The sequence below is a fragment of the Nothoprocta perdicaria genome, unplaced genomic scaffold, assembly GCF_003342845.1.
Source record: "Nothoprocta perdicaria isolate Ctin4 unplaced genomic scaffold, notPer1 scaffold_168, whole genome shotgun sequence".
Taxonomy (NCBI): Eukaryota; Metazoa; Chordata; class Aves; order Tinamiformes; family Tinamidae; genus Nothoprocta; species Nothoprocta perdicaria.
The window spans coordinates 1,478,625-1,504,681 of NW_020454849.1; the positions used below are offsets into that span (position 1 = coordinate 1,478,625).

At 38.3% G+C, this 26,057-nt stretch overlaps 1 protein-coding gene across 3 annotated transcripts in view; it reads right to left on the minus strand.

Annotated features, from left to right (window-relative positions):
• PIP5K1B (phosphatidylinositol-4-phosphate 5-kinase type 1 beta) overlaps positions 1-26,057 on the minus strand; it is a 98,753-nt gene that overhangs the window by 11,541 nt on the left and 61,155 nt on the right. For all 3 annotated transcript variants that reach the window (XM_026035843.1, XM_026035842.1, XM_026035841.1), the window contains exons 6-13: positions 25,390-25,542; positions 23,059-23,358; positions 12,391-12,602; positions 9,580-9,663; positions 9,423-9,471; positions 8,833-8,917; positions 3,425-3,580; positions 2,558-2,702 (exon numbers count right to left, since the gene is read on the minus strand). In XM_026035843.1, the coding sequence (XP_025891628.1) occupies positions 2,558-2,702; positions 3,425-3,580; positions 8,833-8,917; positions 9,423-9,471; positions 9,580-9,663; positions 12,391-12,602; positions 23,059-23,358; positions 25,390-25,542 (1,184 nt within the window). The remainder of the gene's footprint in view (positions 1-2,557; positions 2,703-3,424; positions 3,581-8,832; positions 8,918-9,422; positions 9,472-9,579; positions 9,664-12,390; positions 12,603-23,058; positions 23,359-25,389; positions 25,543-26,057) is intronic.

A 26,057-nucleotide genomic window follows, 5' to 3' on the forward strand; every position in this document is an offset into this window, starting at 1 on the left:
GTTGGCAGCAGGGGCAGGGAGGGGATCCTGCCCCTCTGCTCAGCTCTGGGGAGGCCAAACCTGGAGCACTGGGGGCAGCTCTGGGCTCCCCAGGACAAGAGGGAYGTGGAGCTKCTAGAGAGGRTCCAGCRGAGAGCRACAAAGATGATTAAGGGACTGGAGCATCTCTCATATGAGGAGAGACTGAGTTGGGCCTGTTTAGCCTGGAGAAGAGAAGGCTGATAGGGGATCTGATCAATATATATAAATTGAGGAGAGAATGTAAAGAAGATGAGGTCAAACTCTTCTCGGTGGTGGTTGGTGACAGGARAAGGAATAATGGGTATAAATTAAAGCACAGGAAGTTCTACCTGCATGTGAGGAAGAACTTCTTTTCTGTGAGGGTGACAGAGGGCTGAGACAAGGCTGCCCAGAGAGGTTGTGGACTCTCCTTCTCTGGAGATCTTCCCAACCCGCCTGGATGCCACCCTGTGCCCTGTGCTCTGGGTGTCCCTGCTGGAGCAGGGGGGTTGGACTAGGTGATCTCTAGAGGTCTCTTCCAACCTCAACTATTCTGTGATTCTGTGAATATTCAAGTTCCTCACATGCACCATAAGAACACGTATGTAGTTTAAAGTGTCTATATCACCTTCCTTCAGGAAGGACAGACTTCCCTGCACTAGTGCAGAAAGCAGGGCTGGGGATGAAACTGTGCTGTTTGTGAAAGCAAACATCTTGTGGAAATCAACCACACACATGTAGCAGCTCTCTTGAAGTGAATTCAACATGGTTAGAATGTGAAATGAACCAGAGTGTGTCAACATGGTTAGAATGTGAAATGAACCAGAGTGTGGTAAAGAGAAGAAAATTAGTCTCTGACCCTTCAGGAACCTGCCTGAAATGTTAGAGCAAGGCCAGGAAAGATGTTGGATGCAAGGGCTGAGTCACCAGTTATGCGGCATCTCTCCTGACTCCCAGGCAAGAGTTTGTGTTTTGGCACAGGGGATGGAGATCTGCACGTCTGCAGAAAATGCCACGCTCTTGGCCGTGTGAGGAGTCCTTGCTAAGCGGGGTCCAGCATGCCACCTGCGCTGCAGACCCTTCAGCTTATTCTCATTCTACAGCACAATGATATTAAGGTAATAGCATAATTGAAAGCATTAGGAAGGTTTGCAGATACCCACTTGAGAGTATGGTCATTTCAAAACTGCCTGACAACSAGGGGATCACGAAAGGCAGGTCCTGCCTTACCAGGCTGATGACCTTCTATGACCAGGTGACCCACCTATTGGATGAGGGGAAGGCTGTGGATGTTGTCCGCTTAGACTTCAGTAAAGCCTTTGACACAGTGTCCCACCTCCTTCTCCCGGAGAAGTGGACAGCCTATGGCTGAGACAGGTATACTCTTTACTGGGGGTAAACTGTCTGGAGGGCCAGGCCCAGGGAGGGGCAGTGAATGGAGGTGGTGACTGCTCAACATGCAGTGTTCTGGAGGAGTCAGTCTTGGGGATAGTCCTCTTTAATATCTTTATTGATGATCTGGATGAAGGAATTAAGTGCACCCTCAGCAAATTTGCAGATGATACCAAGATGGAAGAGTTGATCTGCTTGAGGGAGGCTTTAGAGAGAGATCTGGTCTGGCTGAATCAATGGGCTGAGACCAACTGTATGAGGTTCAACAAGGCCAAGTGCTAGGTTCTGCACGTCACTCACAACAACCCCCAGGCAATGCAACAGGTTTGGGTCAGAGTGGCTGGAGATCTGGTAGTTATTTTGGAGAAGAGATTGACCAATAACTACCTCTAGGACATGAGGAAATGGTCTCAAGTTGCACCAGGGGAAATTCAGGTTAGATACTAGGAAAAAATTCTACCTGGAAAGAGCAGTGAAGCATTGAAAGAGGCTGCTTAGGGAAGTGCTGGAGTCCCCATCCCTGGCAGTGTTGAAGGAACAGGCAGATGAGACACTTAGGGACATGGTTTAACAGGCAGGGTGTTGAAGGGTCTGCGGTTGGACTCAATGATCTTGAAGGTCTTTTCCAAACATGAAGGTCTTTTCCAAACTATGATTCTAAAAGAACCACTCAGCTTTACATATTGAAAGATCAACTTGAAAGTAGATCCCATAAAAATTATGTAAAACTTTACTCCTGTTTATTGTGTAGTCTTTTTTTCTTTTTTTTTTTTTTCCTTTTATTTTTATGGTGCAGAAAAGTTACAAAACAAAATTTTTATGGTGCAGAAAAGTTACAACAGATACCTGACCTCAGTGTAGCTTGGTTTGTAGCACACACTAAAGTGAGAGAACACAGACCTGGAAAACTTCAATGTGCAATTTAGTTTTAGAACATACTAAAAGTTTCAAAGCATACAGTCATGCATTTAATTTTGGGACCACAAAACAGGTACCAAATCTCATGGACATACAGCACCGCTTCACTGCAGATATGCAACATAAAGTTATAGGGACATGCTCCCTCCTGCTTCTGCAGAGACAACTTCCATTGAGCACGTTGCCGGACTCCTAGCAAGGGGGTGTTTGTGGAGAGTCCTCTGTCACACATACATACAGCCTTTACCTGCTAGAGAAGGGCACACTTTCATCACGTTGACAGKGCTGATCTACATTCAACGAAGAAGAAGAAATTGTAGTTGCCAAGGAAGCTGCTTCAAACAGCGATGGTGTACTGGGCACTAGATCTGGCCGGTGTCGTGAACTGAGTACTGCACGGGCAAAAGTAAGGATGACTGTTAAGAATTTCACTTCAAAACATATACGGGGGTGGTTATGGAGTCACGTAGTTTTCCCAAAAGATTTCCTGAAGCCCATTAACATCTATGAATTGATGAGGTTGTGATATTCATGAACACATGCCTCCTTTCTCAACAGAGAGCAAATTTCAGCTGTGTACTGAATATACTATATACTAGTATATACTATATACTAGTAGGAATATTTGGTGAATACTTCAAGTATCAAGACTGGTTTCACACGACTGGAGGCTGTTTTTCAGGTGGKATTAGGTCATTGGTTCTCTTTTGAGCCCAGCTGCAGACCAACTCTGAAAGGGACAGAGCCAGCATCACCTCCAAAGACTCTGGGAATGACGGACTGAGCTTTATGTGTAGCACTTTGCATGACAGGTTTGTTCAGAGGGCAGAGAAGAGGAACACTGGCTCTGACCTGCTACCTGCATTGCACAAACGATTTTTTCATCCCTCCCAAAACAAGGAGACAAGATCATTTTGTAACCTTGATTCTGAGCTCCTGGAGATCCATTGTGCCATGCTAGAGCAAAAACTCACTCCAGGAGCCATTACCAAGAATAATCCCACCTTAAAACTGGAAGTTTTAAAAGACCAGCCAGATAGGAAGCCTTTTTATTCAGGCTTATACCAAATGCCTTTAACACATATTTAGGTTTATCATATTCCAAGGACATTACCTTCCTCGTCGAGGCTGGAATAGCTCTGCCCTTCTGTCAGGATGCCATGCTTTTCATCCTTCCACTCTTGGCTGGCTGCAGATACTATCTCTTGGGACGCTGCCTTAAGAGCTGCAATGGAATTGCACCGTTTCTTGGAAGGAGAAGTCCTTAAAGCTGCATCAAATGAAAGCAGACAATGAACACAACTGCTGAATGACATCATCTTGTCATCTTTAACAGCATATGCCATTTTTACATGGAATAGAAAAGGGAGCTAGCCATAAAGGTAGAGTTTCTGAATATATAACAATACCATGTTAGATATAAGTGCATTTACTTAAAAACTAACTTGGAACTAGTCAGAGGCATCAGCATCTCAGCTATAAATAGAAGTATTTTTGTACTTTCTTGATCCTTTTTCCATTTTTTAAAAACTCTTCATATTACAAAACATAAAGTCAGTGAACCAGTTTTGACATTATTAAGTTACAAATCTCCCACTGAATCCTGCCCCATGCAGTCAGAGACAGAACAGCATAGAAAGGAAAAAAAAAACAACAGGAAATAGGAAAACTGAAATATCTTTTGGACTGCTCTGACAGGTGTCTTTGGTCTGACAGGTGTCCGTAAGACTTGGGCTATAAAATGATATATATGCTATACAAGATTTCCCATTCGGTGGTGCAATTTAAACATCACTTTTGGGTAAAACAAGCATTTTGAAAATGTTCATGGCTTATCCTCAGGTATGAGCACCTCCTTTGCAATTTGTTACAAGGGTCTGCCTACATACAGTGGCATCTGAGTGAAAACGCTAGTGCTTGACCATTGTTACTGCTCCTGATACAAGACCCCTTTTATGTAGTTCTTCTCCCAAAGGGATGCCAGTTACCTTATCCACTCCTTTTGGATTGACAAGCAATAACCCTTGTGCATTGACTGCAATTTTACCAGAATTGCAACAGCTGACACTGCTGTATTGCAAAATGGAAATTAAAAGCATCAAGAACAGTTGGCTAAAAATTGACATATGCTTGGAAGAGATTCACATTCACACCTCCAGGATGTTGTTAAAAAAATGATGTAATAGATAACTGTTTAACTGGCCTCTGCCTAAGGCTGAATCTGCTTATTGCATTTTTTTTTGCTTATTATTATTTATGGCAGCTTTTTCTGTGCTTTAAGGGAAATGGATACATTCACAAGAGAACTTAACAATTTAAACYGAAATGTCAGACTCGAAGTACAAAAGCAATTTCCCTGAAGACACCATCACTCCTACTTTATTTTTTAAAAGAACRATAATGTTTCTAAATTACTAATCCATATAAAAGTAGATTAATGATCTTGTATGCAGAACTGATCAATAAAAGTGGGATAATAAAACAGATCAATAGTCTGGAAAAATGAGACAGACAAATTAATTTCTGGGAGAAAATTAGAAAATTCTCTGTTTCACACTGCAGTTTAAACCACAGACAGTTGCATCTTGTTCAGCTGCAAAAGTTATATATCTTATCCCATATTTTGGAGTTTAAGTTGTCTATTCCTTGCTCTCTATCAGTGCAGAGGAGTTCCAGAAAAAGCCTGCAAGAATGGTCTTGAACAAAGGAGCTCCCACCACTTCTTTGGGAAGAGACCATTGTTTTGTAGTTTAAGCAATATCAGTCTCAGGAGGCCGCATCTTCCCTCTATTTGAATGTTGTCTTACTATTTTATCATATTATTTGAATTCCTATTACTTTGATATTAATCATCATGTTGTGTCTGAAAGGGTTAATTCTGATTATAAACTTATACATGGTCTGACTTTTCCCCAAGAGATTAGTGCCGAGTTCAGTAAACTGATAGTGTCTAAGTATTTGTTGTCATTTTCCTTTTCTTTTCAATCCTGTTTGGCATGTTTATCTTTCTAGATAATTGATAGAAATGTTAAAATTGACCAGCCTCGCACTGGCCAAAAGTGTAATTCAATAAAACACTTTTCATCAGTTTGACACAATGCCACACGCTCACACTGCTTTGCTGTGGTCTTTGAATCAGGAACCATTCACATTTCAACACTGATATCCAACCCAAATATAGTTACAAAAGAGGATTACCCTATCAGGCTGGCATACATTTTAGAGCATATATTCTTCTATCAGTGACAGAGTTCTATTCATATATATTTGTCAAGCACTGAGCTTAATAAAAAGCTGTGAAACTCCCAGCAGACATTTTAGAGGATAAATATCAGAAATGCACCTCTGTTTAGAAATACTAAAGAGAGTGATGTTAGAATCTTTAATATGGATGCATCTTACATAAACTGGTCTGTATCTTTTAAAGTAGGTTTTATAATAACTGGAGTAACCTGAAAATACATCATTGTCCAGATAGCGAGAGCAGCTTTTTCTCACAGAGCAGCCTAAGACACAGTGAAGTCAACCGTTCTCCTTTGCATTATTGGTATATTCATAGCATTCCCTGCAGACTGCCTTATGGTGCACACATTGAATCGATCTCAGAGGTTATCACCACTCTCTTCTGCACCTATGGTCCTTCAGACCAAGTGGCCTTTCATGAGCATGACCAATCCAAAAGTTGTCCATGAATTTGTTAACATTTCTAGGACTCCTTGAATAGCTGTCTTCATACATATGGAATCACTAATAAAGGTTAATTCCATTTTTCCTCTTTTTCCATTTTCCCTTAAAGATGTATTTTCCTATGTTTTCTTTCAGTTGGGCTACTATCAGCCATCTTTCATCAATGCACCCCTATTCTTATTCATCTTATTTTGAAACTTCAATAAGTTTCTTAATTACCTATCAGCTCCTCTGATTTCTTTTTCTTTGTAGTTATCTTTGTCCCATCTTTTCACTTGTTCTTTTACACCTAATCACATATGTTGTTCTAACATATCGTCTCTCTCTCCCTTTTCATAGGTAGGCTCACAGAGTTTAACAAACTCTCTCCAAAAAACTGGGATCTTCAAAGAACACTTGGATACTGTTCTTTAGATAAGTTCTTTAGGTAAGTTAAGATATCTGGATACTATCTTTAGACAAAACGCAGAGTAACACAGGCAAGTGCAGTCTGCCGTTTAGCAGTAGAAAGTCAAATCTGAGCTTAAATTCTGATTGAAGAAGCCTATAATAAGTTAAATCTATGAATGTGTAAACAATGAATGCTAAGAATGGTTTCAGTTTTCCATAGCCCTAAATCACCCCCAGGATACAGCTACAAATGAAGAAGTTAATCAACCTAAATACAATCCTACAAGAAAATAATACAGTAACAAGAAATTGGGAAATAATACAGTAACAAGAAATCTCAGATCTACCAAATTTTGACTTTGTTTGAGAATGTGTAGACTTCTAAAGTGATTTGCATTTTTTTAAATGTTTCCATAATTATGAGATAGCAAAAATCTATAATCAGAATTTAGTAAAGCTTTTGGAAAACAAAACAAAACAAAACAAAAAAAAAACACCAAAAAATTCAAATAAGATCCTTATATTTAATCTGCAAAAGTCTTAAGCTATCCTCAAGTATTTGGACAAATAGGAACAAAAGAAAAGAGACTGATACCTTGTGCTTTCCAGCCTACTCTTGGGTCTCATGCAACTTATTGGCTGCTAAATATAACATCACAGACTGGTTGAGGTTGGAAGAGACCTCCAGAGATCAYCCAGWCCAACCCCCTGCTCCAGCAGGGACACCCAGAGCACRGGRCACAGGGCGGCATCCAGGCGGGTTGGGAAGATCTCCAGAGAAGGAGACTCCACAGCCTCCCTGGGCAGCCTGTGCCAGGGCTCTGGCACCCTCACAGTGAAGAAGTTCTTCCTCACATGACAGATGGAACTGCCTGTTCCAACTTCCCTTTCTTAACTTATCTTTCAAGTTATCTTAACATCTTCAATTTCACAGAGTATATGAGGTAATAGAGTTACGGTTCTTGTTGCAAACTGAAGGTTAGGATATTTAGTTTCCAAACACATAATTTTTGCATACTTTGATGAACCTGTTCCATCAAAAATCCACAACTACTCTTTTGCTTTTAATTGTATTCAAATTATTTTTAGATTCTTATAAGAATAAAAGAAAAGAACTGAAGTGAAAAATGACTAATGAATTAACATTTGTATCAAGATAAGGCTATTCCGATACTACTTGGAAAATCTAAAATATTGGAAGGTCAAGATTACACTGCATTGTTCTACTCAAATATAATGCGCCCAGTAAGATGTAGATATACCAGAATTTTCCTTCAAGGATGACAGGGAAAATTGTGCATTCAGCTGGGCGCAATGAAGGTACCCATGAACATACGAACTTACAAACTTAAGATATTTTTGCTTGACAGCTATTTTTTCCCTACTGTTTCTTCAGAGGCAAACTTGATGCAGTAAGACTGAAAATAAATTGCTCCCTTAACAATTACAAATTCTTTTGTTTTACTCAGTAACTTGGCCCGAGTTCTGACAAAAGATCTGTCCTGCTGACTTTGGCAAATGAACGGGGATACAGCAGTATTCAGTCACTCTACTCTTGTTTAGAATCAGCTCACAAGATGCAATAGTTATTTGTTTAGTCCTTTTCCTAGAATTTAACTCCATACACCTATATAGAAAGTAGTTACTGCAGAGTTACTTATCTTACTCTAATGCTAACTACTATCACAGTTTCATTTGTGACCTCTTGGGAAAATTCAAGAAGGCAACACATGCCCTGAATTACTTTCCTCTCGTTATGTATGCCTTAAGAGTATTTTCTGAGTCTTTTTTAAATTTTATAAATAATTTCATTTTATTTCACAGAGGTRGCAATATTAATAATTATAGTTAATAATTATTAATTAATACTTATTTCTGAAGATACTTTTTAAATTTAACTCTTTGGACAACTTCCAGTGATAATGTTCAATTAAAGTGATTTTATTTTTATATATATATATGTCATTCCTCTAAGTAGCTAATATTGATATATATTTTATCCTTGAGAATGAATTAGAATATTATGGAAAGAAGAAGTGTAGAGGAAAAGTAGAAACAGGTGATAATCAAAAAGACAGAAGACTTTAATGCCATTGAGCTTCACTGTTTTTTTTCCCGATAAAGCACCCCGATAAAGAAATGAGAAAAACGCACGTCTATTCAAAAATGCTAAAGTTAGTAGGCAAACAATCTTTACTTATAAAAACAAAACAAATTAAAACAATGAGTGGTAATCCTATTAGTTATACAAATAGGACAGGACACTTAATTAACTCATTGAATTTATTCTTGCATCAACGGTAAAAGAGGGGACTCTGTAGAGCTGTTATATGCTCTTGGTGTGACAAGAGATACATGGTTATATGAATACATTACCAAGATAGCGGTGTTATAAAACAACAATTATTGTATTACCTCGAAAAGTAACAATGACAACTTTCTTACCTTGAACTTTTTTGAAAACTCTTGTACTCATAAACTTCAAAAATCTGTCAGCATAAAAACTTGGTCTGTGAACTGAAACAGAATCCTGCAAGATTTAAAAAGGTCTCAGTCACATTCCTTACAAGAAAATCAAAATTAAAGTATGAAGAAAAAAAGGCAGGCATCTCAGGTAAAATGTACAACACATTTCAGGCACACTAAAAAATAAATCCCTAAAGCCTTTTCACTTTTAAAGGTCAGTTCTTCAAAATCTTTAAGTTAAATTATTTAATTTATGAAGTTATGTTTTGCACTATAAAGCTGTGTTCTACAGCTTTATTTGTGTACAGTTTTTAACTACAGATCCATCAATGTTCTGCTAAGTAACTACTGGCCTGTTTAAATAGGGATAATTTGATTGTTACATTTACTTCTTGAAAGTTCAAAAARTAGAACTAGAGTATGTTTCTGTAAATGAACCTAAAAAAATATGTATAGCTTTCATAGGATTTTGAAGACTGCAAAAATAACAGAATTTTCTCTTTTTCTGGTCAGTGGAAGTCGAAGTTCCATTATGTAAAAAAAATGATAACTAAAATTAATCTACTTACCCCATCATAAACAAGAGCTTTCCAGGAATGCTCCAACTTCTTCATTAACCTAAGCATATAAATAAAAGATAAGAATTGCCCTACAAAATTTCCGTATATGTAAGTAATCCCAAATCAGGCGACTGCAGTAAAAACTTGAAATACAACTGCCACTTACCTATAAGACTGCAGAATATCAATAATGCCCATAAATAGAAGCAACTTTTCCCCTTTATGGCTTTTAGCTGGAATACCTCCCATTCTGAGGGAAAAAAAGAAGAAAGATTATAAGATTATCCTTTAACACATCTCTTGATGATCACTTAGCAGATGAAATGCACCTATTTACAAACCCAAACAAATAAGTACTAGGTGCTACACTATAAAGTCAACTGAATGTATTCATTTAGCATGTAACTGATTTAAAATGACAAAAACTGAAGTATGTGGGATAGAGGGGTAAATAATCACAGAAAGGAAGCAGTATTTTGGGATAACTTGTAGGTAGAATTATAAATACTCAGATGAACTGAAAATTTAAAAAGTTTATTATTTCATATTTTATATATATTTATATTTTATATTGTTACCCATAAAGGATATCAAAATTTTTGCCTAGCTCAGGAATAACCTTATCTGATAATTGGCCATTATTATAAAACCATAGAGAGCCTACCTTCCAAGTCTGAAAATGTTGAATTTTGCCTATTTTTCACTAAAAATGTTCTTAGGTATTTTTAAGACTTCCCTACAGACAGATTAAGGACAGAAAAAGTAAAAACATCAACCTGGGAAACCTGATTACCCGGATTCCTGCTCGTCTCAGAGCATTTACTTGGCATGACTTTCAAGGACAGGTTCTTTATYCCAAGACCTTCTCTAACCACTAAGCTCTCCCAGCCCCCTCAAAGGCAAAAAAGGTGCCGAGTTCTTTTCAGCACCAGAGGTCGAAATCTAGTTTTCAGTTCACTTCTGCTAGTTTCTGTTCACCTTCATGTAGACAGGGCAAAACAAGAAGAAAATACTGAAGATCCAACACATTCAATACTTCTACTTTTCTAATGGTTTGAAAAGCAAGCTCACATAAGGCTGTGAGCAAAAACAGAATTGAGTGTGCACTCCACAGAAAAAAAAAAAAAAGAAATCCTAACTCCCACATTAAAAATCCGAACACCTATAATTTGCTTTGTGTCTCGGGAAAACAAACATACAAAGCAAGCATTCTATTCGATCTTTGTTGATTGTTTCTCAAGTGTGACAATCAGTAAACAGTTGACAATTCTGTAATTCCTCTCTTGCTGAAGGAACTTGAATTTGGTTAATCATGTTCACCAAACTACTCCTTCTGCTACRCAAGCACAGAAACGTCCATCCCCTATAGAATCTCATCATTTTTAAAAAACCTTTTAAGCATTTATTTCAATTTTAGGCACAAAGGAGATAGTGTAAGAACAAAAGGAGTTTGACTGGTTATAAAGCCATGTTACCAGGAGCTCCAGCTGAATTCATTCCCCAAGTACACAGAAGAGTTAACCGGTTTAGAAAACTAACTATCAGCTTTTCCTGGAAGTCATGCCATAGTTTAAACAACAAATTCAATCCAAGAGAAGCAGCAGCCCTGGCCATTGCATATCCATTTACTGCCTTATGCTTGTATGGCCATTCAGTGAACCAAGGCAGGAAAGGGATCTGGCTCSAGTTTGCTTATTTATTATTAAGACTTAGGCTCATTTTAACTGACACCTCCCTCAGTGCAGTCTGTTGCACTAGCAGTTATGTCAGCCCAAGTCAGGGCAATGGTTAGCACACAGGGCTAAGGGGACAGAGCACAGGGGAAGGACAGGGCACGCTGGAGCACTTTCGTGGTAGCACAGATGGGAGAAGGAACACGTTGCACCAAGTGACATGGACACTCACCACAGGTCCCAGGCATAACACCACTGGGACTTGTTAGGATGAATTGTGCAACCAGCGTTAGTTTTTATTAAAGGAAACCTGCCACCACGACACTTCTGCTACCATACAAGAGCATACCATACAAATTAACAATATTAACTCTCATCGTCTTCTATGTCAATGAGAGTTTTACTGAGCATAAAGGGCCAGATGCAGCCCTTTTGTCTAAATTTATAGTCTAGGGCTCTTTAACAGCTGGGAAATCTCTATAAATGCTAAGCATGATCATTTRTCCATTCATTTGCTTACAGTTTAATCACATTACTCTGTCATTAATAGTATTTATCTTCCTTGAAAACCAGGAGAAGAATAAATGCTTTTAATGTAAATTAAATCCTCTTTGGTCCTTATAATCAAAAACTAATTATATACAGAATGAGAATGGTGATCATAATGATAACATTAAATGTATATCAAAGGTAGTTGGTTAACTGTGGTCTATATAAATAAATTTCTACTGTTATTTCTGCTAGACAAAAAAAGGAAAAAAATGTAGTTCTTGTCCTGAAATACAGAGGATAGATGTCACTGCACTCCAAYAGGTGACGATACAATTTTATGTATCATACTCTGTGGAGTCTACTATTCTGAGATAAAAAAAMCCCTGCAGAAAGATCCATTTCAACATTAACAAACAGTATTTGCTCATGGCTCACAAAGTTGCTTCCAGTTAAAATTAGATGATACATGGTGCTTGTGCAATGCCTGTCTCATAAAACTCATTTATAAGTGAATATACTTGTCCCTACATAAGTTATACTGAACTAACCAAATTTGCATCTTTGCATTTGTATCTTTCAAGATGATAAATCAGCTAATGATCTTTTTTTYCCCCCAGGTATCTCAATGGTGCGAATTTGAAATTGTTACAAAATATAAACAAGCACTATTCAACTTAATCTTTCAAATCCTGAAATGCTGAATATTGTCGAATGGCGTCTCACTATCAGACCTAACACTAAATGGGACAGGATTGAAGAGGTGGAACGTCCCAATTTTAGCAGCAGTTTTAGGAGCTSGTTATGGCACTTACGTATTTGTTGCCTCTGTGATGACAGTGTCGCCCGCCTTGCCGGGACCCTGTATAGACTCCATGGCCGTGGAGTAGAGAACCTTCTGCCCGCCGGGGCGCTTGGCATCAGACGTGCTCTGCGAACACTCTCCCTCCTTCTCCTTCATGTTACTGTCCAGGATGTGGATTCCCAGCAGCAGACTATAGTCCATAATCTTAAAACTTTCTAATACCTATCAATAAAGAAAAACTGGTTGTACTGAAACAGAAAAGAAAAAAAAGCTACAAGAACTATGAACTATATAGCAGCATCTTGAGTACCTTGAAAAACAAGCCCTAAAACACAAGTTTCTCCCATGAATAAAATTAGAAAAATAGCTTTTTTTTTTTTCCCCTCTACATGTCAAAGTGCTAAGTGACTAATTACCTCAGTACACCCTTTACAAGTGGGAAAAGAAGATGTATAGCTGAAATGAGAGCTAATGTACTTTAGAATTAAGGAAGATTTCTCTAGTCAGCAATTCTTTTGATTTATAGCAAATAAGTAATTTATAGGGTTGCTATGTATAATATAGCCAGAATGCTAGCAGAGAAGCACTGYATTAAATATTTTGTATGGTAGCAATTGAGAAAAGGAGAGAGAAAATTGGTAGCAACTAAGAATAATATGCTGTGCTGTGCACACTTCCTTTACTTCAAGCACCCCAGCAATAACATGTTTTTGCACAGTATGTCTACTGGTAACTGTAATTCTTGGCACTGAATTAAGAAGTGATACATGTTTTTTACCTGAATATGAACTAAATGCAATTTTGCAGGAACAACAAGTAAAGAGCAGGAACTTCATATTTGCCAGTTTGACAAAGATCATCAAAGAATAAATATTTTCCAGGAAACACTGAGCAGACAGACCTGCTAGCTCTAAAGCTCCTTTTRCAAATCTGAAATGAGATTTGGTGGGAATTACCAGAAGAGTATTGAATGGTTCATGAATTTGTATGAGGAAGAAAAATAAGTCCAGGGAGACTTAACACCCMTGCCCATCAGAGATGATTTTAACTACTATCTATGTCCAGAACATAGTCAAAGGGATAGGAAAGATACAGCCTACTCCACCTGTATTCCTTACATACTCATTGCAGCAAGCACAAACCAAATATAAAATCCAGGTGAAGTGTTTTCAGGCTATTTTGCTGTAATGTGAACTTTTTTCCTCAATTTCCTGACTCATCTTTAGTATTTATCTTTCAAGAGGAAAAGTGATCTACTTTTAGCACCACTGTATATTTTATTCTCTTTTTAGGAATGCTTGTGGCTAATAACTTCCCATTTTATGCTGATCACAACTGGCAAATATTGCACAAAGAATGGATGTAAAGGTGCAGAAACATTCTCTGGAATCCTCCTCTTTGCAGAATAAATACATCCRAATTTTATTCAAAGTTTCTGAAAAAAATAGATGATACTGCCATTCAAAATATGTAACAACAGGACATGCGCAACCACATATTTTAAGTAGATGCTGAATAACTGAAAAAATACTATACAGTTCAACTCGTCAAAACACTTCAATAGTATAATCATAATACTGATTTTGCAATGCAGATTTCACCTGCTGATCAGACTTGGAAAAAGCACTATCACTTTTATTTTACAATTATAAGATATCAACCTGTCCTCTAACAGCTTTGCATTCAACATTTTCTTTAGCTCCTTTCGAATAAGATCGATTACAACTTTATGTGCCTGATATATAACCTACATTTAGGATTGGATATAGTCTCTTAAATATAATGTGCTGATTCTTGTGCTGGTTCTTGCCCAGGGACCTCCTTATGACAAAATTCTGCTTTACKAATACGTCAATACACTAATGCCTCTTAAAACCCACTACTTTCACTATTTATGACTTTGTTCTGAGATCACTGAAAAGCATCATAAAAAAAAAAAAAAATCCCCAAGAAGTACCCATTTTATTATTCTGGTTCACTATGAAGCTGAAACGCCCACATTTTCCCTGGATTGATTACGGCACGTATTCCTGCCAGCAGCCCACAGCCTCCATCCGCCCACCTCATCCCCCAGACACCCTGTTCTGGGCCCTGTGCAGGGCCAGGACTGTCTCTTCTGCAGCGTACAAAGCAGGATGCTTTTAACATGGTCCCCCATTCCGCCCACTCACTGCTTTGATATGCATTTCCAGTTTCCTCCCTTCGGTAATTTGATAATCAAAACAGCCACTCCTAATGCAAATACRTATCTTTAGGCAGATCTATGCTATATTATATACCCCTGTTTGTTTCTAAGGAAAATACTGGCAAGGAAATGTTTAAAAAAAACCCATACACACAACGAAGAAATGAACYTGAAAACATCAGTGTTGAACAAAAACATACTTTGTCTAAATTCTTCAGTCTGTACAAAGACTTTTATCCCTGTCAGACTTACCTAAGCCTCTCCTGGTGTCTAGGGCTTCTTGTAATCAGTTCTGCTGATTTTAAATTGAATAGCTTTTGAGGATCATCAGTAACTTTTTGTTATAAAGTAACAAGGTAAGGTATAAACAAAAGGTAGAGAAATAAGTCCCTAATCTTACAAAGGGACTTTCCCTTTGTAATCTTACAAAGGGAACCCTCAAGAGGGTTCTAGAGTACAGGTCGGTGCCATAATGGTATTCATTCATTGCAAAAATAAGGCAGGCTTCTAAAAAACACTCATGTCAGCCCTGTGGGATTGCTAGATATGGACATTATTCCCCAAAATGCATGCCTTGGGTAGTTAGAGAAAGTCAATCTTTATTCATGTAACTTTCCATCTTTATTCATGTAACAAAATGCACTTTTCTAGCATAACAACACTGGAAGCTTTCAGCAAGAATATTTTTGTTTGTTAGCAGATTGCATGATTAAGTTTTTACCAGAGATGAATGAATGTTCAGTTCATTAGCTCTGCATTACATTGCTCTTCTCCTTAGTATTTGCATGTGTGCTTTTTCCCTAGCAGTATGTATTTTATGTACCCTGCGTTGTCGCCCAGTCGCTATGTACTTCARGCAGGGCTGGCTTTAGCTGCTCTGACAGTTTCCATGGGTGAAGCTCTTGCTCCCTTCTTATCTTTGACTCTACTTTGCTCTGACACCATATAAAAATAAATAAATAAAATAGCATCACAAGATATGTTGTTTTGATGAGGGAAACTCCTTTTACCAGATTTTCTCTCTTCCTGGAGCTAGTCAGATACATTCTATGAATCACCTTAGAAATGGCTACCTTGAATTATCACAACCCATGACTAACCAAACGAGCCAAGTATTTCTGCCATGGGACTTCAACTTTATTTTAGATGCATCACAAGCCATACATGTACTATCTGCAAGTAAAATCTGTGTTCACATTACTAACCATAAAAAGCAACTGCCCCTCAGCAGGCCATTTTCATAATGTAATCAAGGAACACATTACTCAAGAAAAGCTAATTTGAGAAGTTTATGAAATACAGAAATTTAAATGAATAGCTGTGCAAGCAGACATTTCCTCTAAGAACATTTTAGGAAGGAGATACAGGAACTAACAGAAGCAAAACAAGATGAATTTTACTGTGAATCAATAATTAAGCTTCAAAAAAAAAGGAAATACATGAAATACAAGTTAGAACAGTTTGTTACAAAATAAGCATTTATTAAAATACAGGCCTGATTGAGCAGATATGCCTGATGATGGATTTAAAAGAAAATCTACTCCAAGAAAATAAATCCCCAACCYTCCTGCAAAACACATGGTCTGTCACTTCCGATCTCAGCAAATTTCTGGCAACTTACTGTTAACTAACACTCCAAAAAATCACAATCCAGTTTCTGATTTTAGAAGTAGAAATAAAGAAAAATTCTGGATTTCAGCTGATTCTGCATGAGTTGTAATATATATAGATACAAGACATCTGCAGTGTAGATACATCTCCATTCTCCTCAAACAAGCTTTACTGCAGAGGTTGTCACCTAAAGTCAGTTTTGTCTTTAGGTTGTCACCTAAAGTCAGGTCTGACCTAGGCTGCAGCTCAGCACTCCCACAATTTGTAACCCCCTACTGCTGGTAACAATATTCTGTAAAATTAATCACTGGAATTATCCCAGGTAAAGGATATTCTACAAATGTTAAAAAAAAGGAGTTTAAAAAAGAAAACCTGTAAATAAGTTTGACCATATCAGTTCTTTACCCCCTGCTGCTTCCATACAACAGAGTGTTTCACACCATAAAGCTTCAGATTTTTGCAGCAACTGCTTAAAACCAAAGTGATGGAAATAATACCTGGACCTAAAATTTCAGAGAAATGACCCTCTTTGTCCTCAACTCTGAATTTCTGTGTCCTTACAGACTCCAGTCAGGGCATCAATACCACATTTGAAATATAATTTCCTTAGAGATGTCCACAGTGTTCTTTGCTAACATAATAAAGGAAAAAAAAAGCAGAATGTAACACAGAATTTGATTCTCACTAGTAAAAATAGCATGAAATGATTGCCCTATTTTTCAAGGCCACATGATTCACTTCCAGTGCTTCTGTGAAAGATATTTTGAAATATAGGCACCAATAAACTAATTGCTCCAATGTTAATTTGCAATGATAATACATAACCATTGTGCTTAGAATATCTCTCATTCATAAAACTCCTACTAGYGTAGAATGTACCTATGAAAAGAATTTTTTTGCTTTGGTAATTCCAACAACAGGATTATTTGCAAGCATTCCAACTGAATGTTTGAAAAAGGAAGAAAACAAAACTAAAACATAATAGTGCTGCACCAAACTAAATAAAAATCATCCTGGATAAAATGCTTCAAATCTCATTGAAATAATTAGTGGGAAAATCCCATAATTCAAAAGCTGGACTCAGTTGTTTGGTTTCCGATTGTAACAGGGAATCTYGGCAGCAACATGTTTTGTCCCTAATGTCTAGAGAAATCTTGGGCAATGAAGAAGAACCCTGCTCTGACCACTAAGTAAAAAAATTATATTCACAAATTTAATCGTCCTGATGATAGAATGTACACATCTTCATATGTCAGGAAGACTTGAGTTTCCTCACTTTCACTAAGACATGTCTTAAGGAAAGAGATGAAGAAGGAAGGACTAAAGATCATCTGAATTCACTTCTTAGACATAGGTATATACAAAGAGAGAAGAAGAAACTTATCTGCCCTGCTGTCACTCCTGAAATGGGATGAGATAYCCTCAATAAAAAAAAGCATAAAACATGCAACATCACTCAGAAACGCTTCACTTGTTTCATGTCATTAGCTCTGTTATTGACAACTTGGAGAGAAACACAAACAAAACAAACCCACGCAACTCTTCTAATTGAAGCACAATAGCTAATTACTTAACATAATACAAAATTCCTCATTTCCTCCACTTGAGTTTGTAGGTCAAGTATTAAGTATGATTCATCAAGAAAAAATAGTATCCTAAAGTGACAAATGAAGACCTCTAGAATTGCTATAATGAGCTCTGGTTTGCTTCCAACTAAATAGATGGGGGGATAAACTGTAGCTTCAGTTTTGGACTGTCACATGTTTGCATCTCCGTAGACTTCTATTCCAAATCTCAGGATAAATGGATATAGTTCACTTTGCACAGGTCCCTCCTCTCCCTTCACGAGTGCTTATATACTTCAACAAAGGTGCACAGGAGACAGGACAAATGCTAAGAGTTGAGCATTAGCTCATAAAAAAAGCTAACCTGTTCAGGCAAACAACTCCTTAAGTGGACACTAGCAGTAAAGTAAAGCATGAAGGGAGCAAGACATGGGAATCTTCCCATTTTCCTGGGGATGCCGTGTCTGTTTGTAGGTGTGAAAAAAGATTTACAAACACGGGGTGCTGCCATCAAATCTGTTATCCCAGAATTAAAGTTTCTCCAATAAAGCTGTAATAATGCATTTTGCTATGTAACTAACACACTTTGCTATGCAACTAGATGAGAGAGAGTTTTTAAAGCTTCAAGGACTTGCACTTGAAACAATTCTCTGTRGAGTCATGACACTGCCAGATCTAAAATGGCATTTCCTTTTTTCCCCTTTTGATGAACAAAAGTGGTATCTTTTTTACCACTTTGGCACTTCAAGGGACTACAGGCAAGATATTAAAGGGCGCTTTCACAATTAAAACACTGGGCCACACGCTGATGAGATGTTCTGATATAGCCTTCCTACAGTAATTTTCAGCAAATCCTTTCCTAGGGCTCTGCCTTTGTTTTACAAAGGTCTGTCCCAGACAACCTCTGTTACTTGGTGCTTGGACCACAAACTCCTATCCTAGGAACTGGTTCCTATGGAGCTGGTTCCTATGGCTTTTGTCCATAACAGGGTTAACTTGTATTTACAGCATTGCTTAGGAGCTCCAGGAAAGCTCAGTAAGTAAATAATAATGAATGCATAGCTTTCCTTGCCCTCCATATCAACTATAAGAATAAAATCCTACTATTAATTCACTTTTAGCCTTTCTCAAATAAACTGGGTTGTGCTAAAGTTACTTTTGTACCTAACACATCACTTCTTCCCCCAACTGGCTCTTTAGCCTTATGTCAGCATTCTTCCACACACAAATAATTTCTGCAGGTTTAACTATTCATTAAAAAAATGCACTAGCAGATAAGTTTGACTTTGAACTCAATTTCCCCACCTTAAAAAGAATTAATTAAAAATTCCCCCAATGCATTTTAAACTGTCCTCAATGCCTTGAATGGCTTTGTGTTTACTTAGCATGTGCTTAAGTGATACGAAAGCTTTAAAGTTCTTCATTTAATTAAGTTTTTAAATAATTTGTATATGATGTGTATGATCACAATAGTTAACAGCGTGATTATAAACAATGATATTTATACGGTTAAATCAGAACTATTGAAACAGCACCTTCCAGTGTTCTCAGTATTTACCATTATAGGAGACAAACACATTATAGCTTTACCAACTTCTTTCTTGCCTGAAGCAAGGAAGACTTCAGGACAAAGATTTGCAGGAACTATATTCAGTTGTAGTTTTTAATAGTGGTACTATTTACTTGTCTTTTTCCCTTAAGCAACTATGATAGCACACAGCAGGAACAAAAGAATAAGTTTCAGTGATGTCTTGGAAATTGAAAGCTAATTCAGTTTCCAGTTGTGTGCACCAAAACAGAGGACTCGGAGCAGCTGCTGCAGGGATCACCCTAAACCATGAGGACTGTGAGGAACCCCTCAGCTCCATGTCCCTTACTACAGTTCATTTATTGGCCCTTGGGGTTGCAGGGAGTGGGTGGCAAACATCATAGGATATGATGCATAGCTATGCTACCACGACGGAGCCTTCATGGAGCAAGACTTCATAAAAAGAATAAGGAAGAAACAGATTTCAACTGTAAAGGAGTTGGTTTTGCTATGCTGACATAATATCCTTGTGCTTTTACATTTTAGCCATAGTGTACTTCAGACACACCAAGTGATCTCAACAAAAGTGATCTTAAATAGCATGATAAGGGACTTGGGCATCACTAGCACGTGGAGGGGCTGGGACACAAATAGCACTGAACAGAATGAAATAGATGAGCAGAAGCCCCAGAGGAAACTGAAATAGTGTGCCAGGCGAGCACTGAGCAGAGCACAATGGTCACAGTCTGCAGCACATTTTTAGTTATTTTTAGCTCAGTAGCACATAGCTTTTAAATGCCACACTTTTAAATCCATTCCTTTTGAATTTTTTGAAATGTTAGAAAATATTTTTTTAAATTAAAAACTATTTTATTTACAAGGTAGGTTTTGAAGCATTGCTTCCGGGTACTCCAAAAGGAAAAAGAAAAAAAGGAAAAACAAGACATTTATTCGTGAATAAACTGAAGAACTCCCTTAGAAGGAAATCAGTTCCTAGACAATCCCAACAAGAGTCCCGCTGGGTCAGGTATGCACTGCTGAGCAGTCAGCACTTTCTCCTTTTAACAATTTAAGCTCTAATGGAAATACAATGCTTGACCTCATCCTTGACTCTGYAGCCACCTCTCATTGTGGACATATATTGACATTAGCAACCATGCAACAGAGAAATCAAGATCCTGAGGGGAAGGACGAGAGTAGCAGAGCCCAGAGACCGGATCTGGGCTCGTCGAGGAGCAAGCAGATGCTCCAGGGGGGACAGCTTTGAAGAGCAGAGTGGCTCTGGAAAGCTGGTTGCCTTCAGGAGAATGTCTCAGGCATGGAAACTGTCCATCCCGATACTCAGCAGGTTCGGGAGGTCCTGCTTCCCTCTGAGGTGCTTGGGGTAGCAGGGAAGTCATGGCACAGCTCCAGTGCAGAAAGGCCCCACACAGGAGGAGTGCAGAAGGGCAGGCTACRAAGGAGGAAAGCTCAAATGCTGCCTGGGCATGTCGATGTGGTACCAGAAAAGCCAAGCTCAGATGGAGCTGAGATTTGCGGAAGGATGTCAAGGGTGGCAAGACCTTCCATGGCTACATCTGCTAGGAAAGGCTGAACAAGGAAAACACGAGCCCATGGCAGGACAGGGCAGGTGATTTAGAAGCAGTGGTCACAGGTGAGGCTGGGATCCTTGCTGCCTGCTCTGCTTGCACCAGCAAGGTCTGCCCAGCCTCTGCGCTCAGCCTTCCTGGCACCTGGGATTAAAGTTCAGCTCTTGTTCTCAGATAAGCATTTGGCTGACAGAACTAGTTTCTGTCTACAACAAGCAAAACGAAAAGTTGTAGATATTTTATATTTTTTCTTTACTAATGTACACACTACTGAAAGAGAGGAGCTGCATTTATTTCAAGAAATTAGGYTAAGCTTTCAGGAAGGTATGTCCATGTGGGAACAGACACAGAAAAACAGCCAGTTGTTTCCTAGAATCTCTGTTTACATCAAAACAAAAGGAAGGAGTGAGGGACAGAGAGAGGAAGAGAGAGAGAGAGAAAGGAAAAGCAAGTATTCCTTACTGATCATGACTGGAGTAATTACAAATGAAAATATAACCCAAATTTAAGTGATGCAGCTCAGAATGACTTTGTCCAGAAATATTGGCAGGATTAACAATTTCTTCTCTTTCATTAATATTTAGCTCCAACACCTGCAGTAACTTTTTCATTCAAAGCATATGGAAAAGGGCAGATAGACCTTATCACTTTAAAACTGAAGTCAAGTTAGTTATCACTCATGTCAGTTAGCAATTCCCCTTTCACACAGTCAGAAGAAAGCAGTGACAAAACTCGCTTTTTTCCCATGTAAGGTCAGGACACTAGTTTTGTCAGTATTTTTAAAATTTATGATTTTTTTGTGACACAGACCAATCTGATTTTTTTCACGTGAAGGAAAAGTCTGCTACCTTTGCTCTACAATTGAGAATAGGCTTATTCAAATAGAAGATAAATTGTAGAGGATAAGCAGTACTTTTACTTTTTACATATGATTAATGAAATTTTAACTTGAAATTTAAAGATGATTTTCTTTTCCTTTAATAACAATATAATTTATCTGCACCTCTGAAAACCCCAGACTAACTTCTGTGTTGTTAATTTTAGATTAAAAACACTGAAGAAGCACTCAGACAACATATGCCATGAGTCTATGCAAGCTCTCAAGCAAAGAACCTATAGGAATACCTTCATCATCACCGAAATCATGCACCACCTAAATGACTGATTCTCCTCTTGTTTCCTTTCCAGACAGGCTCCCTCTTTTTGAGTGTTTACCATTTTCCACATAATGGGTGCTCCCAATGGGGGCAAGTGGCCCTTGGCAAGCAGGGGGAGATACAGAAGGACTCCCAGATTCCCAGATGTGCACCACGGCGGGGGGAGCTCGGGAAAGGCTCCCAGGAGAACAATGCTGGGAACAATGCCCCACGCTGGAGAGACCTCCCCTCCGGATGCACAGCTGAGCATTATGTCACTGGGCTTCTCAAACCGAGCACGAGGCACCGGGGGCCTCCTCTGTGCGAATGAAACAAGAAGCATGATTCATGGGCAGTAACAGGGCTTTCCATCGCGCGCCGCAGGCGGCCCTGAGCAGCGCGCCCCCATGTCCAGGGTGCCCCCTTCTAGGGAGGACCTTACCCTACTGCCCTGCTTGAGCTGTTTTGCTCTCAGAGCCTTAGGATTTCCTCAGGCAAATACGTGTTTTATCTCTGCATCTCTTGCGAATCTCTCAAAGATCTGCATAATTCTCTTTTCTTCCTTTACATATAGTCTTCTATCCTTTTACAGGGGAAAAAAAAAAAAAGAAAGAAAAAAAGAAGCTTTGCTCCAGAACCAAACTTGTGCCCGCTGCCACAGGACACCCAACCAGACAGCTTGCCAACTCCTGCTAAGTTACCAAGAGTGGGACTTACCAAAGCAATACTGAGCCTGCAGACACTTTGTCATGTCTGCTATGCCTCACAAGAATTTGATGAAGGTCTCCAAAATTAAGGGAAAACTAGAATAAACGCCCTTCTACCAAACTACTTCCCTAAACAAAAAYGGATTTTATTTCCACAAAGGGATCTGGGATCTCAACAGCTTAACTAAACTATAATCCTTCATCAGTACTTTGATGTCTGTAGTCTTTCTTAATTAAAATGCATGAAAAGATTCAGGTTAAACAATATACAGAGTCATACCCTGCCCCTGATTTTCTAAAGTAAATGCAGAAAGGGTGTGAATACCAAACTCTAAGCAGTCATTAAGTTTTACTCACTCGACAGTCCCGCTGCAGTGTTTTCATTAGTGCACTGTGAGTTTCAGAGTCAAAATACAATGCTTCATGCATGTCCTGCAAGAAATCCAAGTCTTTGAACGTAGGGTTGGACTTCTCCCTCTCTTTTCTTGATGCCCTCCGTTTGTACGTGGAGCCTTTCAAGTCATAGGTGAAATGCATTCTCAAGGCTCGTGGCAGAACATTGTTCATTACAACAATTCTGATATTAATGCCTCCTGATTGAACGCAGTACAGCCCATAAAATTTGGGTAGGAGAGTCCTTGGATTCTGGTTCAGATTCTAGAATAAAACACATATTATTAAATATGCCTATTTTAAATAAATTTCTGTGCTTAAGAAAGGGATTTGTACGCCAAAGTGTTTTAACAGCAAGAATACAGCTCATATTTTCCTATTCTACATGGTTTCTTTGATCAAATGCTTATTTGGGGTACTTCAGAAAGCTCCTTAACCACAGGGAAGAGACCATATCAAAGAGAAGTGAGAGGTGCCATGGTGCAATCCAAGTGCGAATCACAAAACTCGGGCCATTTTTCCAGCTTGAAGAGTAAATAGAGGTTCGCCAGCAAAAGCAATAGTTGGCTTCCACCATTTGCTTTTAGGAATGGAACTTCACTCCTGTACTTCAAAACACACTTTAAGCTCCTGTCATGATCATACTCCTCGGCATCCACTGTTCTGACAAATATTATTGTACATCCAACTCTTGTATACCGAAGTCTTGCATTTTTTTACCATGGACTTATATGTGACAATAAAAGAGCAGTAACTGCACTTTTGCCAGATTTCTCTTGCCTGTGACCCATAAGAGAGCAGATTGGGACCAGACTAGAAACACTGTTAAGAATTAGTTTTCWTATTTTGATTTGAATGCACTTCTCATTTCACCTATTGAAACTTCTCATTTCACCTACTGGAAGCAGCTTAGTTTAAAACGTTAATTCTCATTACCCTGGCTTGGATTCTGAAAAAAAGGCCCCTTGCCTCCACAAGGCTTTCCACTACAAGAGTCTGTGCCAAATGACCAGGTTGTCTCAATGTGAGTCTGAGATCATGACAGAACCTCATTGACCGTCAGAAGAGAACGGTGTAAAATAACCCAAATCCCACAACAGAGGAAAATGAGAAAAAAAAAAAAACACAGAAGATAGAGGAAAAGACAGAGAGATGAGAACAAAAAAAAAATCCTTGCTATGTCTTTCTGAACACAGAAATTCTGGTTTTGGCACAGAAAAGCAAGAAAGGGAAAACTTAATTTAAGTCTTACATAATTACTAAGTCACAACATACAGCTATAGGAGGAAAGTATTTCCATAAGATACAATCACAGTGATGATACTTTACATTTTTTCAACCTTTGCATATAGCCACAATGAGAATAACATTCAAAGCAAACCCACATAATGCTTACTTGGAATAATGGTCAGCTCAAACCTGCTAATCATAACAAGGAATCAAAAGAAACAGCACCTGCCCTTTTTTTCAATTATTCTTTTTGATGCTGCCAGTTCACAAAATCCCTTTAAATAAGCACCGAATCAAAGTTACATTAATATAATGAGTGAAATACTCCTCATTTTTAATGTAAGTAACTTTTCCAGTGTTTACTTAAGAGAGCACACCAAGAAATCAGGCCAATAGTAACAGGTCTAATATTCCAAAGTCGACTTAGACAAGTCTCTGTTCAAGTGATTACATCATTTGCTTTTGTTAAAGAAGAGAGTTTAGTTTATTTACTTTGGATCAATGGTCTTTTTCCCATCCTTTCTGATGACTGATGCACATTAAAGCAAGACAGTCTTTCTCCCCAAAAGCTCTACTTAAAAAATAGCTTCTGAATAAATTAAAAAGGATAGAAGTATTTTAATACATCTTTAATACATAAGAAATGGAGATTAGAAGTAGTCAGAAACAAAAGTGAAACTGACCGGTCTAGTTTCTTTGTCCACTCAGAGTGAAATGCAAAAGCATAGACAAACATAAAATGGAGAAAAAAAGGTGAATTAGAAATTTTAATAATTTTAATTACTAGTCTATTAGAAATAAAATTTGGTATCAAGTCAGAAGATGATATTCAGTTTCATCTGGAGTGCTAAAAAGTAATGGTTATTTTAAAATTTATGCTGGAGTTTTATTCTTTTTGATGGGTGCAGGATGCAAAGTAGCACAAACAGAAATCACTGTCAAAAGTATTACGAAAAATATGGATTAAGTCACTGAAAGATCATAGGACAACAAAGGAAGTCAAGTGTTCAAAAGCGAGATGTGAAATAGAAAAAAATACAGGTTATGATTTATGAAGTTACTTACCATATAATACCCCGGTAGGAGCTTCTGAAGAAACTCAGCCTCTTTGTGCTGAACTGTTTTGATGATGAACTCGTCATCACTAGTCACAAAAAAGAGGGACCCACTGGCGCCTGGATTGGACAACTCAATTAAAGGTTCACTGCAGATTGAATACTGGGAGAGAGAGAGAGAGAGAAAGGGGAATTTGTGGGAAACACAAATAGATGTTGTTCGACACAGAAGTTTAATGGAAAGAGCTGTGGGTGGAGGTGGGGAATTCGGAACCTGCTTCACCAGGGCTTTGACTGCAGCAGTTCCTACAGAGCAAAGCCGATTTGGCTTGAAACCTTTAAAACAACCACTTTGGTATAAKTCTGATATAGTTCTCTAATTAATTGTTGGCTTAAACCAGAAAAAAAACAAGTGAACAGAAAAAAACAGTTTTGGAGAACCACTGTTTTGCATAGTTAGACAAGCTCTCTTCCACAGACAGATAATAATATCAACCATCATGTTTAGGAGGAAAAAGACAACACTTAGTGCTCTTTACTGATAGAGCCAGGTCTCACACACTTACATACATTTGTTAAGCCTTCATTAATTTACACTTTGTTCTCCACTTGAACTAAATGGAAAAGAAATGCATTAAACCCAACAACATGGAAAARTCTGTTTCTATTAAATGCAAG